The sequence below is a fragment of the Myripristis murdjan genome, chromosome 19 (genome assembly GCF_902150065.1).
Source record: "Myripristis murdjan chromosome 19, fMyrMur1.1, whole genome shotgun sequence".
NCBI lineage: Eukaryota > Metazoa > Chordata > Actinopteri > Holocentriformes > Holocentridae > Myripristis > Myripristis murdjan.
Genome location: NC_043998.1, coordinates 26,238,472 through 26,250,861, shown reverse-complemented (window position 1 = coordinate 26,250,861; position 12,390 = coordinate 26,238,472). Strand labels below are relative to the sequence as shown.

The following is a 12,390-nucleotide window of genomic DNA, read 5'->3' as shown; positions in this document are numbered from 1 at the left end:
TCTAAGAAACTGGAGACATGCAGATGTTCCCCCTGCAGGGGGCGCCGCAGAGGCCAAGCAGAGCATCAGCTCTGTAAATAAAACGAGCAGCCGCTGCTTCAGGAGATCCACGTTTCTCTGAGCTCAGAGGAAGCAGATGATTGGTTCTCCTGTGGGTGGAGCAGCTGGGGCCCGGGGCCCCCAGGGGGCCTGGAGGGGCCTCCAGTGGGTCCTCAGCAACATCAGGGTTAAATATCAATATTAAATATAAATATTTTATTTACTTTTAATAAGTAGAATCTAGCTTTTGTGGTTTTTAATTTAAAGTATTTAATTTAATTTCAATTATTTTATTTATTTTTTATTTTTATTTATTTTTTACACAGTTTCATTTTTTTTTTGTTTGGTTATTTTTTGTCATTTTGTTTGCAATCATGATTAAATAAAACACCTAATTTTCCAATAATTTATTGCTAATTTTCTCCTCACGTTTTTATGAAACAAATCAGGAGAATTTGCTCAGGTTTCGAAGGATTCACTCTGTTAAGTCAATAGAAACTGTGATGATACAAAAAAATGTGATACACCAAATATGGTCCGAAAATTGTTCCAAAGTGAATTTTGTTTTGGCGATCAGGAAGGTCAGTCCAGTTGGTCCAGTTGAGCCTCCTGTGGTCAGAGGGTCAGTCCAGCTCCATCAGGGTGAACCAACAACCTGATGCTGAGCAGATTCTCTTGTTTGTGTTTCTGCTTCTTCTTCTTCTCTTCTTCCTCCTTGTTTCCAGCTTCAACCACTGATCCACTTTCTGGATTTGTTTGGTCTCGTCTTCCCGCTCAGAGCGAACAAACGTCCTCCTTAACACATACCCGCTGCAGTACTCCAGCGCACCACTAGGGGGGGCACGTAACCCCATTTGAACCACTGTCCTTTAAAACCAGCCACATTCTAACATTATACAGTCATAATTAATTTTAAAGACCAAGACGTGCAAACAAGGAAAAAGAAAAAAGCAATTTATTTAAAATCATATTTAGTAAAAACTGAATTTATTTCATGAAGCCTCGGGCTGTCTGACTCCTCCGTTCATTCACTTTTATAGCAGTTTACTGTTTCTTATCTTGTTTTAATATTTATTAGTCTTTAATGTATGTTTTGTTTTATCGCGTCTTATCGTTTACCTGTTATGCTCTCAACTTGATGCTGCGCTATGTTTTGAAAAACGCCATACAAATAAGAAGCTATTTTTTGGAGTTTTTTTCTCATAAATGTTTATCTTAAATCTCAGAGAATATTCGTGTTTTTATTTTCTTGTAAATTTGAATTTCTCGCTGACATGAAGAGTGTGTGAGGCCGGTCTGACCAGCAGGGGGCGACACGGCGCCGCACACACAAATCCAGAGGAAAGTTCACGTCTGAGCAGCGACCTCAGGGACCGCAGACGAGTTACAGGCATCGATGCATGAGGCGTGCGCACACACACACACACACATACACACACACACACACACACACACACACACACACACACACACACACACACACACAAGGCTCAGGTGGCAGGAGTTTGGAAGAGACAGCTCTGAGTGGTACAGGAATGCCACATGGTGTCATGTGGGAGGAACACACACAGACTCACACACACACACACACACACACTCACACAACACACACACACACACACACACACACACAAGCCAAAGGCCAATGAACCGACAGCACAGAGCAGATGCTGAGGAGAAGATTGTGATTCTTTTATGAGTTTAATCTTGGATCTTATTTTCTCAGAATAATACTAAATTTAAATAATTAACTTAAATTGTTTCCAAGTCACTACATTGAGTGTGTGTGTGTGTGTGTGTGTGTGTGTGTGTGTGTGTGTATCTATATTAACTTGAAACATTATTTAAGGCAGTCTGAGGGTGCAGTCGGGGGCGTGGACGCTCTGTTTGCACACAGACTGGGAACACTGGGACCCTGATATGGAGCTTTAAATAAACTGAGACATGAAACCTGAGCTGGAGGAGGAGCCACCTGAGGACAGGACATCACCTGGGGACAGGACATCACCTGAGGACATGACATCACCTGAGGACATGACGTCACCTGAGGACATGAGTTACATCACCTGAGATCATGACGTCACCTGAGAACGACATGTCCTCCGTCACCTGAGATCATGAGTTACGTCACCTGAGGACAGGACGTCCTGTCTAACCCTAACCCTAACCCTAACCACACACACACACACACACACACACACACACACACACACACACACATTTAGGGGACATTACATAGACTTACGTTCATTTTCCGGAGACCCTAACCCTAAACCCTAACCTTAGCCCCTGACTCCAGAAGGCAGTGTTTTCCACCTGGGGACACGACTTTTGTCCCCAGTTGCACCAGACGTCCCCTGGGTCTTATGTGTGGTGTGTGTCCTTGATTGGTAGTCAAAAACAGACACACACACTCACACACACACAACGAGCTGCTTCACATTTACACTTTATTAACTAGCAGGATGAGACACGGCGGGCTGGGAGTGGAGAATCCATCCGGCTGTACCACTTCTACTGGGACAGAGACATAAAACTGGTCTTTTTAAACTCCGGCTCCGGTTCCTCTGCATGTTCTCCAGAACGTTCCTCTGCTCTCCTCCCAAAGCGAGTATTTTATTTATTTCAGAGCTGCCACATCACTCCTCCTCCCTTTCCTCCAGCCGCTGGTTTCCATTCATTCCACTACGATATGAACAGGAACTTTCAGAGCCTTCACACTTTCTTCACTCCAGTTTTCCATCAGCCCAATAAAGTCCTCCACAGGAGTTTTCCTAAAAGCAGCAGCACTGTTGGCTTTTCAGGACTTTTTCACACTGAAACGCTCCCTCCTCCTCCTCCTCCTCCTCCTCCTCCTCCGCCAGGGAAAATAGTCCCTAAGCGGGGAAACGCTTTGCTTTCCACAGCCAATCATCAGCTGTGTGGTTTCTGAGTGTTGAGAACTTTATAAGGCGGCTGCTTCAACCAGAAACTCACATTTTGATTATTATTTGCAGAATGGTTTGCTGACATGTAAAGAAAATGGGCCAAACACTGAAAATCACTGGTGTGACGCTTTAAAATAGAACAAAGAGAACGTAAGGCATGAGGACAGGTAGGACACAATATTAATAAGCAGGCAGGAAACACAAAAGGCAACAGGGAGACAGGCAGGTCAGACAGACATCCTGAGGCAGGAAGACAGCGGGCGGGGAACCGACCCACATCTCAGCAGGGGCCACGTCCTTCTGCCAAAGTGTCCTTGAGCAAGGCACTGGACCTGCCTGCTGCGTTCACATGATGCACTTCTGATAAAAACTACAGGAACCCAGTGAGAAAACTACACAAATAAAAATTACCAAAACAATAAGTTAAAAACGGAACCTCACAATCTTTCTTTGAGATTAAAAGGAAATGACACCATGCACACACACACACACACACACACACACACACACACACACACACACACACACACACACATACACACACTTCCACAATCCGTTGAAATTCAGTAGCATTTTGACATCCAAGTTCCACAGGTTTCTGCGCTTACGAGTAGCAGCCGGGTGGAGTTTGCTGTGCCTCAGAGACAAATCAAACACTGCCAGGATGTAGGGTGCACCCTCCCCTCCCACCAGGGCTGACCTGGAGCCAAAATCAAGCACCAGCAATCTCTGGGACGCTCCATGGTGAAACATCAGCGCCCGTGCCCCTTTTCTTGCCGAGCAGCACGGCTGGCCTGGAGGCAAAAACAAACACCCCCAAACCTGCAGGTCTGTCCACATTAAACGTCCATGGAGGCACAGTCAAGCTCCCCCCGTACGTAGTATAATACAGCACGATTAAACAAAATCAAACGCTCCCAATCTTCCAGCTCGCCCCAGAGTTCAGTTACATCCTCCAGGCCTCATTTGCACCAGGGAATTGTGGGTAACCCCAGGTGGCCGCGTGTGGGCGAGCTGCCGACGGTCCTCCGATGAAAAACAGCAAAATCAAGGTACGGATGTGATTGGTTGCGCATCAAAAAGATGCAATCTGATTGGTCTCATGCGGTGTGATGCACTGCGGCAGCCAGAGAAGCAGGAGGGGAAATTTTCCTATCAGACCTCCGAGGGTTGGCGCCACCAAGAGGCCAGAGCATGAAACAGCATCTCAGATAGATAATGCTTTTAAGTATATGTATATAGATTAGTATACAGTGTCTATGTACAGTGTTCTGCAGTTCTGGTCCAGCTGTGTACGTTTGGTTCTGGGCTTTCAGGGCGGATTCAGGCTGTTGGGGTCGCTGAGGTCACTAGGGGTCGCAAAGGTCGGGTTTAAAAGTCATCAGGCATCCTCAGTAACTCCAGGAAGGCACCGACCGCTCCAAAATAACCCTGGAGGGGGAGAGAGAGAGAGAGAGAGAGAGAGAGAGAGAGAGAGAGAGAGAGAGAGAGAGAGAGAGAGAGAGAGAGAGAGAGAGAGGAGAGGGTGTGAAGGCCTTGGCGTTTGAAGTCGTGTGTAAATTTGAGTGTTTGGCTTGTAAGCAGTGGAGTCTGCAAAGTCTGGGATCACAGAATTACGACGCTGATGTCTCCTGTTTGAGGGCGATGACAGCAGATCACGCCATTTAACCTACATTAAAATGTTTGAGACGTAAATGTGTTTTTTTTACTCTTTCGACGCTTGCCACCACTGTAATGTGCACGATGCATTCTGGGATACGGGGGGATGTTATTTCAGTGAAAAGAGGGCTGCATATCTGGGCCGCACCCGGAGGGCGTTTTGGATCGGGGCAGTGTGATGTAGGTCGTCTTCAAATGTGACCTCTGAGGGAGGCGGAGCCTGAGCTGGGAAACAGCTCAAATCTCAGCTGGTTTGTTTAGCACATTAGCATTCCCAGTTGTAACCAAGGGGCATCGTTAGCCATAAGCTAAGGTCCAGAGTTTAGTCTAGTCTAGTTTACTTGAGTCTTGTCTGGGTTAGTCAAATAATTCAATCGTCAATTAGCCCACGTCTACTTCTGGGCTTTCAGCTGAACTGAATTCCAAGTGAAAGTCCATGGGCTAGTCTGGGCTAGTCTCGTCTCGTCTAAGTTAGATTAGTCTGCAGGTTTAGTCTGGACAAGTTTAGTCTAGTCAGCTTTAGTCTGGGTATAACTATGTGTTCTGAAATCAGTTCAAGAAAATCTAAAAAGATTTTGCCCTTCACACCAGCCGTACCTCGTCCAGTCTGGTGGAGTTTACTGTGGTCAGGTCTGGTTTAGTTTAGTTTAGTTTAGTTTAGTTTAGCCCTGGTTTAACTTTGTGTTCTAGGAATTGGACTCTCAGTTACATTAGCAAGTCTCAGCTCGTGCAACTGACTTGTCTAGTTTAGTGTCTTTCCTTTAGGTTTATTAGTCTAGTCTTGTCGCGTCTCCTCTCATCTTGTCTAGTTTAGTTTAGTTTAGTTTAGTTTAGTCCAGTCTAGTCCAGGTCTAACCTTGTTTATAGAAAAAGGGCTTTCAGCTGTTCTTTAAACCAGAAGTCCATGGTAGAGTTTAGTCTAGTCTAGTTTATTTTAGTGTTGTCTGGGTTAGTCAAATCTTGCCTAGTCTAGCCTAGTTTTGTCAAGTCTAGTTCAGTCTACTTTAGTCTAGTTTTGTTTAGTAATCCAGTCTAATCTAGTGTAATGCAGTCTAGACTAGTCCAGTCTAGTCCAGGTCTAATCTCATGTTCCAGAACCAGAGCTTTCAGCTGTCCCTTAGACCAGACGTCCATGGTAGAGTTCAGTCTAGTCTAGTTTTTTTTTTGTGTGTGTGTGTGTGTGTGTGTGTGTGTGTGTGTGTGTGTGTGTGTGTGTGTGTGTGCCCTCTTCCCTACCCCATTTATTGCCCCCTCCTACCCTGACCTTGTAAGCGACCTTGGGTTTTAGAAAGGCGCAATATAAAACTCAGCTATTATTATTATTGTTATTATTAGTTTACTTTAGTCTTGTCTAGGTTAGATGAATCTAATCTAGTCCAGCCTAGTTTTGTGTAGCGTAGCTTAGTTTTGTCAAATTAAGTTTAGTTTAGTCCAGGTCTAATTGTCTGTTGCACAAACAGGGCATCCAGCTGGCCCTAAGACCAGAAGTTCAAGTCTACTTTTGCTTAGTCTAGTCCAGGTATGTCTAATCTAGTGTAATCTATTCTGGTGTAATCCAGTCCAGTCTGGTCCAGGTCTAACCTCATGCTCCAGGAACAGGGCTTTCAGCTGTCCTTTAGACCAGAAGTCCATGGCGTAGGCCAGCAGCTTGGTGGAAATTGTGTTGATTCGAAGGAAATTCCCCACGAACACGACTCGCTCTATCCTCTGAAACACATGACCCGACATGCATCAGGTTTACAAGGCAGCTCACCACAGACACAGTACAGCCACATCACAGGGCACATGATATTTAATAACAACAACCACAGGAGAAAGAATAAAAGTATGTGTGTATTAAATGAAATGTAGTATGAACCAATTAGACAGATATGATGATGATAAAATACCTTAAATAACAGATATAATGCAGTGTGGTGAGGGAACAAGGGATACTACTAATACTATTACTACTACAGTAATACTACTACTACTGTTACTACCAGCTCTACTGCGACTGGCACTGCTGCTAATACAGCTGCTCCCACTACTGCTGCCAAGGGTCTGATCAACTCCCACTCTATGGGACCACATAGTGTCTGCTGCCCCCTAGTGGCACAAACCAGACATTACAGCTCACTGTCTAACTTTATAGCATGCTCTTTGTTTGCACGTGTGCGTGTGTGTGTGTGTGTGTTAGCAGTGTATTCTGTGTTCAGTGATAGCCCTGTACAATGCTGCTTGATCTCCATTCAGCAAGACAACACTGTAAAGAAGCTCGCTGCACACAGACACCAGACACACAGGTTCTGTGTGTGTGTGTGTGTGTGTGTATGTGTGTGTGTGTGTGTGTGTGTGTGTGTGCGTGTGTTCACCTCGTTCACAGCACACATGCGTGCTATGGATCCGATGTTGTTGGTGATGGTGAGCAGCGTGGCTCTGGCCAGGTCCTCCTTGCTGATGCTCTCTCTCTTCTCTTTGCTTATCATGTGGCCAAAGCTGCTGACAGAGAGAGACAAGATTAACACACAGCTTGTCTGCCTGTCTGTCTGTCTGTCTAGCTGTCTGTCTGTCTGTCTGTCTGTCTAGCTGTTTCTCATGTCAACAGAGACTAGAAAAAGCGAGGGGCAACTTCAATCTGTATTTCTGGAAAACAGTAAATACCCATGGCCGTATTTTTTCCTCTGCCAGTACAACTACATGAGGCTTACTGGTTTGAGCGACACATTTCAAATAACATCTCGTGTCAGGCGCGTTTTGGCGTGATGAACTCAAACTGTCATCATGGAGGAAAAAAATTAATTTTAATGTCTTCTGGTTGATGTGGTGATGGAACGGCCGGGTCAGTAAAGGTTTCCGTGTCCTGCATGAAAGGGATGGATTTTCTTGTCATAACAACAATGCAACATGTGTACAGAACCTATGGGCTTACTGAGTTCACATAAAGTGACAGAGTTTTGCTCACAGTATGAAGAGTTGATGTTAGCTTCCTACATGAGCTCTGCTATGGGCAACAGCTTAATTGGCTGCATTTCCTACGGTGGCCCTGAGGGCTCAGAGCACTGGAGCTTGAGAAAACAAATATAAGTATGCAAATTGATGAAACTGTTTTCTCAGTTTGCTTGTGTTTTCTTGTCTATTTGTGTTTGTTGTCTTCAGCTGCAGTGTGCTGCGCTCTCAGGGTCACCGTACCTTCCTGTTAAAACAGGATGCTGGGGAGGGACAATGAGTTCATGCGATGAGTGGCGCTTGAGCGGCGGGCTTCATCAAAAAACTGTGGAGGTTTTAAGGCACACTCTTTTGCAAGAAGTAAAAGTAAAGGGCGTTGTTTCACACAGACTTTAAACCAAAGAGTGAATCCATTACAAAACAAAGAAGGAGACCCTGTTTCTGCTAAGCCACGCCCTTTTAGGCATTTTTGTCATCACAGGACATTGGCCCCTTTTAGTTCCACCCGTTGCCACGGCGCCACGAAACCAAACAAATCAAGCAGAAGGGCTCAGATAATCAGCAGCTCTGGCTGTCTCACCTCGAGGCCACGGCCGAGCCCTGCAGGCCGAAGCGTTCGTAGTCGCCTCCGTAAATGTCTCGCACCAGTTTGTCCACGTTGGTGGCGTCTCCTCTGGCCGCCATGTCCAGAGCCTCCTCGAAGCTGCCGCAGCCGGTCAGCAGGCAGCACAGGCCCAGGAAGGTCCCGCCTCCTAGGCTGGGGGTGGGGCAACTCGTTAGCTTCCATTCAGACTCATAATCCTCATTTTCATACATAATCTCCAGTGATTTAATCTTCCAGTGAGATGAGATAATCTGAGATAATCCCACTTGTTTTCAATGCAGTTTCACTAGTTTCAAATACAAATGTGTTGAAACAAGGCAGAATGAGGCAGAGCACTGACACTTGATTTGAGAAAATTGTGGAAACAAGTTGATTAGCGCTGGAAACAGGTGGGATTATCACATGAGCCTTTATTTGTCTGACGTGAAGAGCATGAATCAGGTGGTTATGACATTAATTAGTTCTGTTCCACTCAGGTTGTGCTTGTTAGCATCTGGTGCTCTCACATGGAACAGAGCTGTAAAGCCTCTGCAGGAAACTTTTCTCCCTCATAATCCCGACAAACCACCATCACACACAAACCCTAACCCTAACCCTAAGCCCAACCCGAACCCGAACCCGATCCAAACTAAGTGCACTGAGACGCTCCTGCAGCTGTTGTCTCATTTGTTTGTCACTTTAAAGCCAATATCAGCTGATACTGATGACGTGCCGATGTTATTACGCATCCCCAGTCGCACATCAACAAATCCATGAAGTAACTGTGAATTAACATTATTTAACTGATGATCTATTCAGTGTCAACTAATCACACGACGGCACAGTGAGTTGATCATTTATTAATGGTGAGAAACAGATATTTTCATCACTTGACTTTTATCATCCCATCATACTAGGATGAATTAATCAACAGGAGTTCCTCTCCTGATGCACAGAGCGAAAGGAAGACATTTGAACCCTTACAAACATTACACAATAAACAAAATATCACACACAAACACACAGTCCTTACCTGGTGCCTGTCACTCGTTTGTAGTCGTCTTTGGAGTAGACGGCGAGGATGGAAACACCAGAACCTGACAAAGAAACAAGGAGCCAATCAACACCAGCGGATCGATCAGAAGGGAAGCCTCTGTTCTGTTCGGCCTGAGCTCGCTCGCTTCATCCCACCTATGTTCACCAGCAGCATGGGGAACGGGTTCTCCAGCGAGCACGGCCGCTTGACGCTGTTCTCCGGGTCGGACGGATTCTGGAAGTAGTAGCACTCCGGGCGGCCGTTGAAGCCGACGGAGTCGACGTAGAGCAGACCTCGGATCAGGCAGTCCAGCTCGTCCAGCTTGCACAGCTGCAGGTCGGCTACCTGCACCAGAGACATGGAGCGCTCACTTCACTGACCGAAAAACCAGGCGAAAGAAAACACAGATCTTGAACTGCACTTTTAGCGGGCAACCTGGAACTCTGTAGAACCCGTGAAGTTCAGGTTCTTTTGGTTCCTTTTCCACTGGGTGAAGAAACACTTGTGAAGGAGTCTGTTTGTATCTTGCATCAGTTTATTTCCTCTGTTTGTGACACCCAGCTCTGCAGCAGCATATCAGGGCCACTACGGGGAAAAACGATTATGGAGCCGCCAAGGTTTAGGGCGGGTAATAATCTGAGAACAAAACCTCTGAATTTCCCAGATTAAAGTAGATGATTTATGAGAAAAAACACAAATTTATGAGAAAAAGACCCCTCAAAGTTCTGAGATTATGCAGTCACAAAATTACAAGAAAAAAACTTAGCTATAAAAACAGTTTTTCTTATAATTATAATTCTTATAATTTCTTCTCCTCCTCCGTGCCCGTGGCTCCACATGTGCTGCCCCCTGCTGGCCGTGTCTCAGGCCTGCAGATTTTAGCCCAGAATCAGCAGATTGTTTTCTTCTGAATCGGCCCAAGTCACAGCAACGTCTCTGAGTTATGTCTCGAAAATTTTGTTTTTTTCTCAGAGTATTACCCTTACAGTGGCTCTGACACACAGTCATACGACACAGTGTCAGGTAGTTATCATTTTGTTTTTTTCATTAATGATAACCTTGCTTCTGATACAGCAGCAGGTTTATAATGAATGATTCTGCTCAGATTTCTTGCCCTGACCACATCAGAGGTAAAAGGTGAGTGAAACTCTCCTGACCTACGTCACCTTTCATAAAACTGGACAGTTTTGGACTAAAAAAACACCATCAGCCACGTCTGTTTGCCCAGCAGTGTTGTCTCAGAGCCTCGGGCCAGCAAATATTGATTTTTAGGTCACTGTCACACCTTCCTTGTTTAGTTTGGTTGAATCCAACCCTGGTACATCCTCCAGCTGGGAGGGGTAAGCTGTGCTGTGAAATCAGGCATTTGAAGCTGCAAACATCCCCCCAAAGAAAGCCAGTGAAGTCTTAGAGGAAGGGTCATCAGGGCAAATGTTCGCCAAACGTCCAGCAGGCGACTAAAAACCAATATTTGCCGTCCCGTGGCTCTGAGGAAACGCCGTTGGGCCACTGGGCAAACGGCCATGCGAGACTTTATAGTTGAGGACATTTTCCCTCTGTGCCTCTCTGCCACCCTCACCGTCCTGAAGTCGTTCTCGAACTTGTAAGCCCCGCCCCCGGTGGCGCACAGCGAGGTATGCAGAGACGAGAAGTTTTTGTCCCGTCCCATCTGGATGAAGGCCAGCATGTCCTGCGTCGGGAAGCGGATGAAGTGCAGGTTTCCTGTCCGTCCGCAAATCTTCAGCTTCCTGAGCTCCAGGTGGACGTCCCGGATCCCCGTGTTGCCTAGGAGACCAGAGATGTTAGCGCTAACGAGCTAGCACAGGGCTAACAGGAACTGACGCTACATCCAGTTCACTGCTAAAAATCTCCTTCGGGTTTATTATTTATGGTTTAACCATTAAACTGTGCAATAATTTACACCTGTAGGCCTTGACAACAATTCAAAGGTGCAATATCCTTGTGTGTATGTGGTGTATACAGGTAGTCTTTTTACATATTCTCATATTATATATAATATTTTTGTGAGATTAATGCACGTATTTAGACTTAATGCACATAATGCACACACCTTTTCCACAAATTTCTAAGGCACATACTTTTATATTTTAATCTCTTTTCCTGTTTCTTATAATTTAATTCTTCTCTTGAGAATTTGAGCGACTGCAACAGTTTCCCCTCGGAGATCAATAAAGTACTTCTGACTCTGATTCAGTGTCATCTTCAGTTCAGAGTTCAAATCCTGTTTTTCTCCAAACAAGGTAAAAAATAATCTGCCAGGAGGATCAGATAATCCCACTTGTGTCCGACGCTAATCAACACAACAGTTTTCTTCAATCCAGTGTCATTTTCTTGATCCTCGCGGGCCGACCTGTCTTCCACCTGCCTTCGTAAATTAATGCAATGTGAGCAACCGAGTGGAAGGGTGGCGTGAAAAAATACATTCAATGAAGATATCCAAATTTGCAATAAGCACCAGCAGGTGAAGCCAGAGAACCGTCTGCCTCTCTTTGACATTTCCGTCACATGTTTAAAGCACCTGAGCGAAATAAAGGCATTAGAGGCAAAGATAATAAATTCAAGTGATTGATGTCAACCACCAAGGTGCTTAAAGGTGTTTATAAGATGCTGGACACCATTTTCGCCTCGGTACGTCCAGTGGTTCAGTTCGTCATTCAGTTTCCTGGCTGATGGAAAATCCAGCGGTTTTTCGTCGCAATGAAGCGCCAAAGATTTTCGCATCACCACCAGAGAACAGAGCCCCAAGTTTTAAACAGGAATGCCAGTGCTACTGAGGAACCGAATTACTGGACATACAGAGGTGAAAATGGTGTCCAACATTTGGTCTCAGTCTGGGGGAGTCGGGGAAAGATGATTTTACCCAAAACGTTAAACATTTTTGTCTGGTAAAAGATGAGGGAAAGTGTGCGCCATAATAAAGTCTGACAACCCAAGATCCCAGGTTCCTGTTTGAGACGTTGCTGGATCCTGGCAGGACGCTTTCCGAGGCGATATCATCAGGTGTGGAACAGGTGTTATGTTTCAACATATTCAGGCCCCTAACTCTCTCTGCACAAGACGTGCATGAGCAAACACAAACTGTTGACCCTCCCAGCCGTTTGCTTCCACAGTCCAGGCACGCAGGCCGAGCACTGAAGGTCCAGACCGGTTAGACAAGGCTGGAGAGGGTTTTAAAATGTCTGCCGTGGAGGAACATG

At 45.5% G+C, this 12,390-nt stretch overlaps 1 protein-coding gene across 1 annotated transcript in view; it reads right to left on the bottom strand.

The window, feature by feature from the left end:
- Nucleotides 1–2,974: 2,974 nt before the first annotated feature.
- LOC115377926 (pantothenate kinase 3-like) overlaps nt 2,975–12,390 on the bottom strand; it is a 16,521-nt gene continuing 7,105 nt past the window's right edge. Inside the window, exons 3-9 of the mRNA XM_030078007.1 lie at nt 10,752–10,957; nt 9,328–9,517; nt 9,170–9,233; nt 8,134–8,310; nt 6,980–7,103; nt 6,207–6,332; nt 2,975–4,397 (exon numbers count right to left, since the gene is read on the bottom strand). Of these exons, the coding sequence (XP_029933867.1) occupies nt 4,338–4,397; nt 6,207–6,332; nt 6,980–7,103; nt 8,134–8,310; nt 9,170–9,233; nt 9,328–9,517; nt 10,752–10,957 (947 nt within the window). The 3' untranslated portion in view covers nt 2,975–4,337. The remainder of the gene's footprint in view (nt 4,398–6,206; nt 6,333–6,979; nt 7,104–8,133; nt 8,311–9,169; nt 9,234–9,327; nt 9,518–10,751; nt 10,958–12,390) is intronic.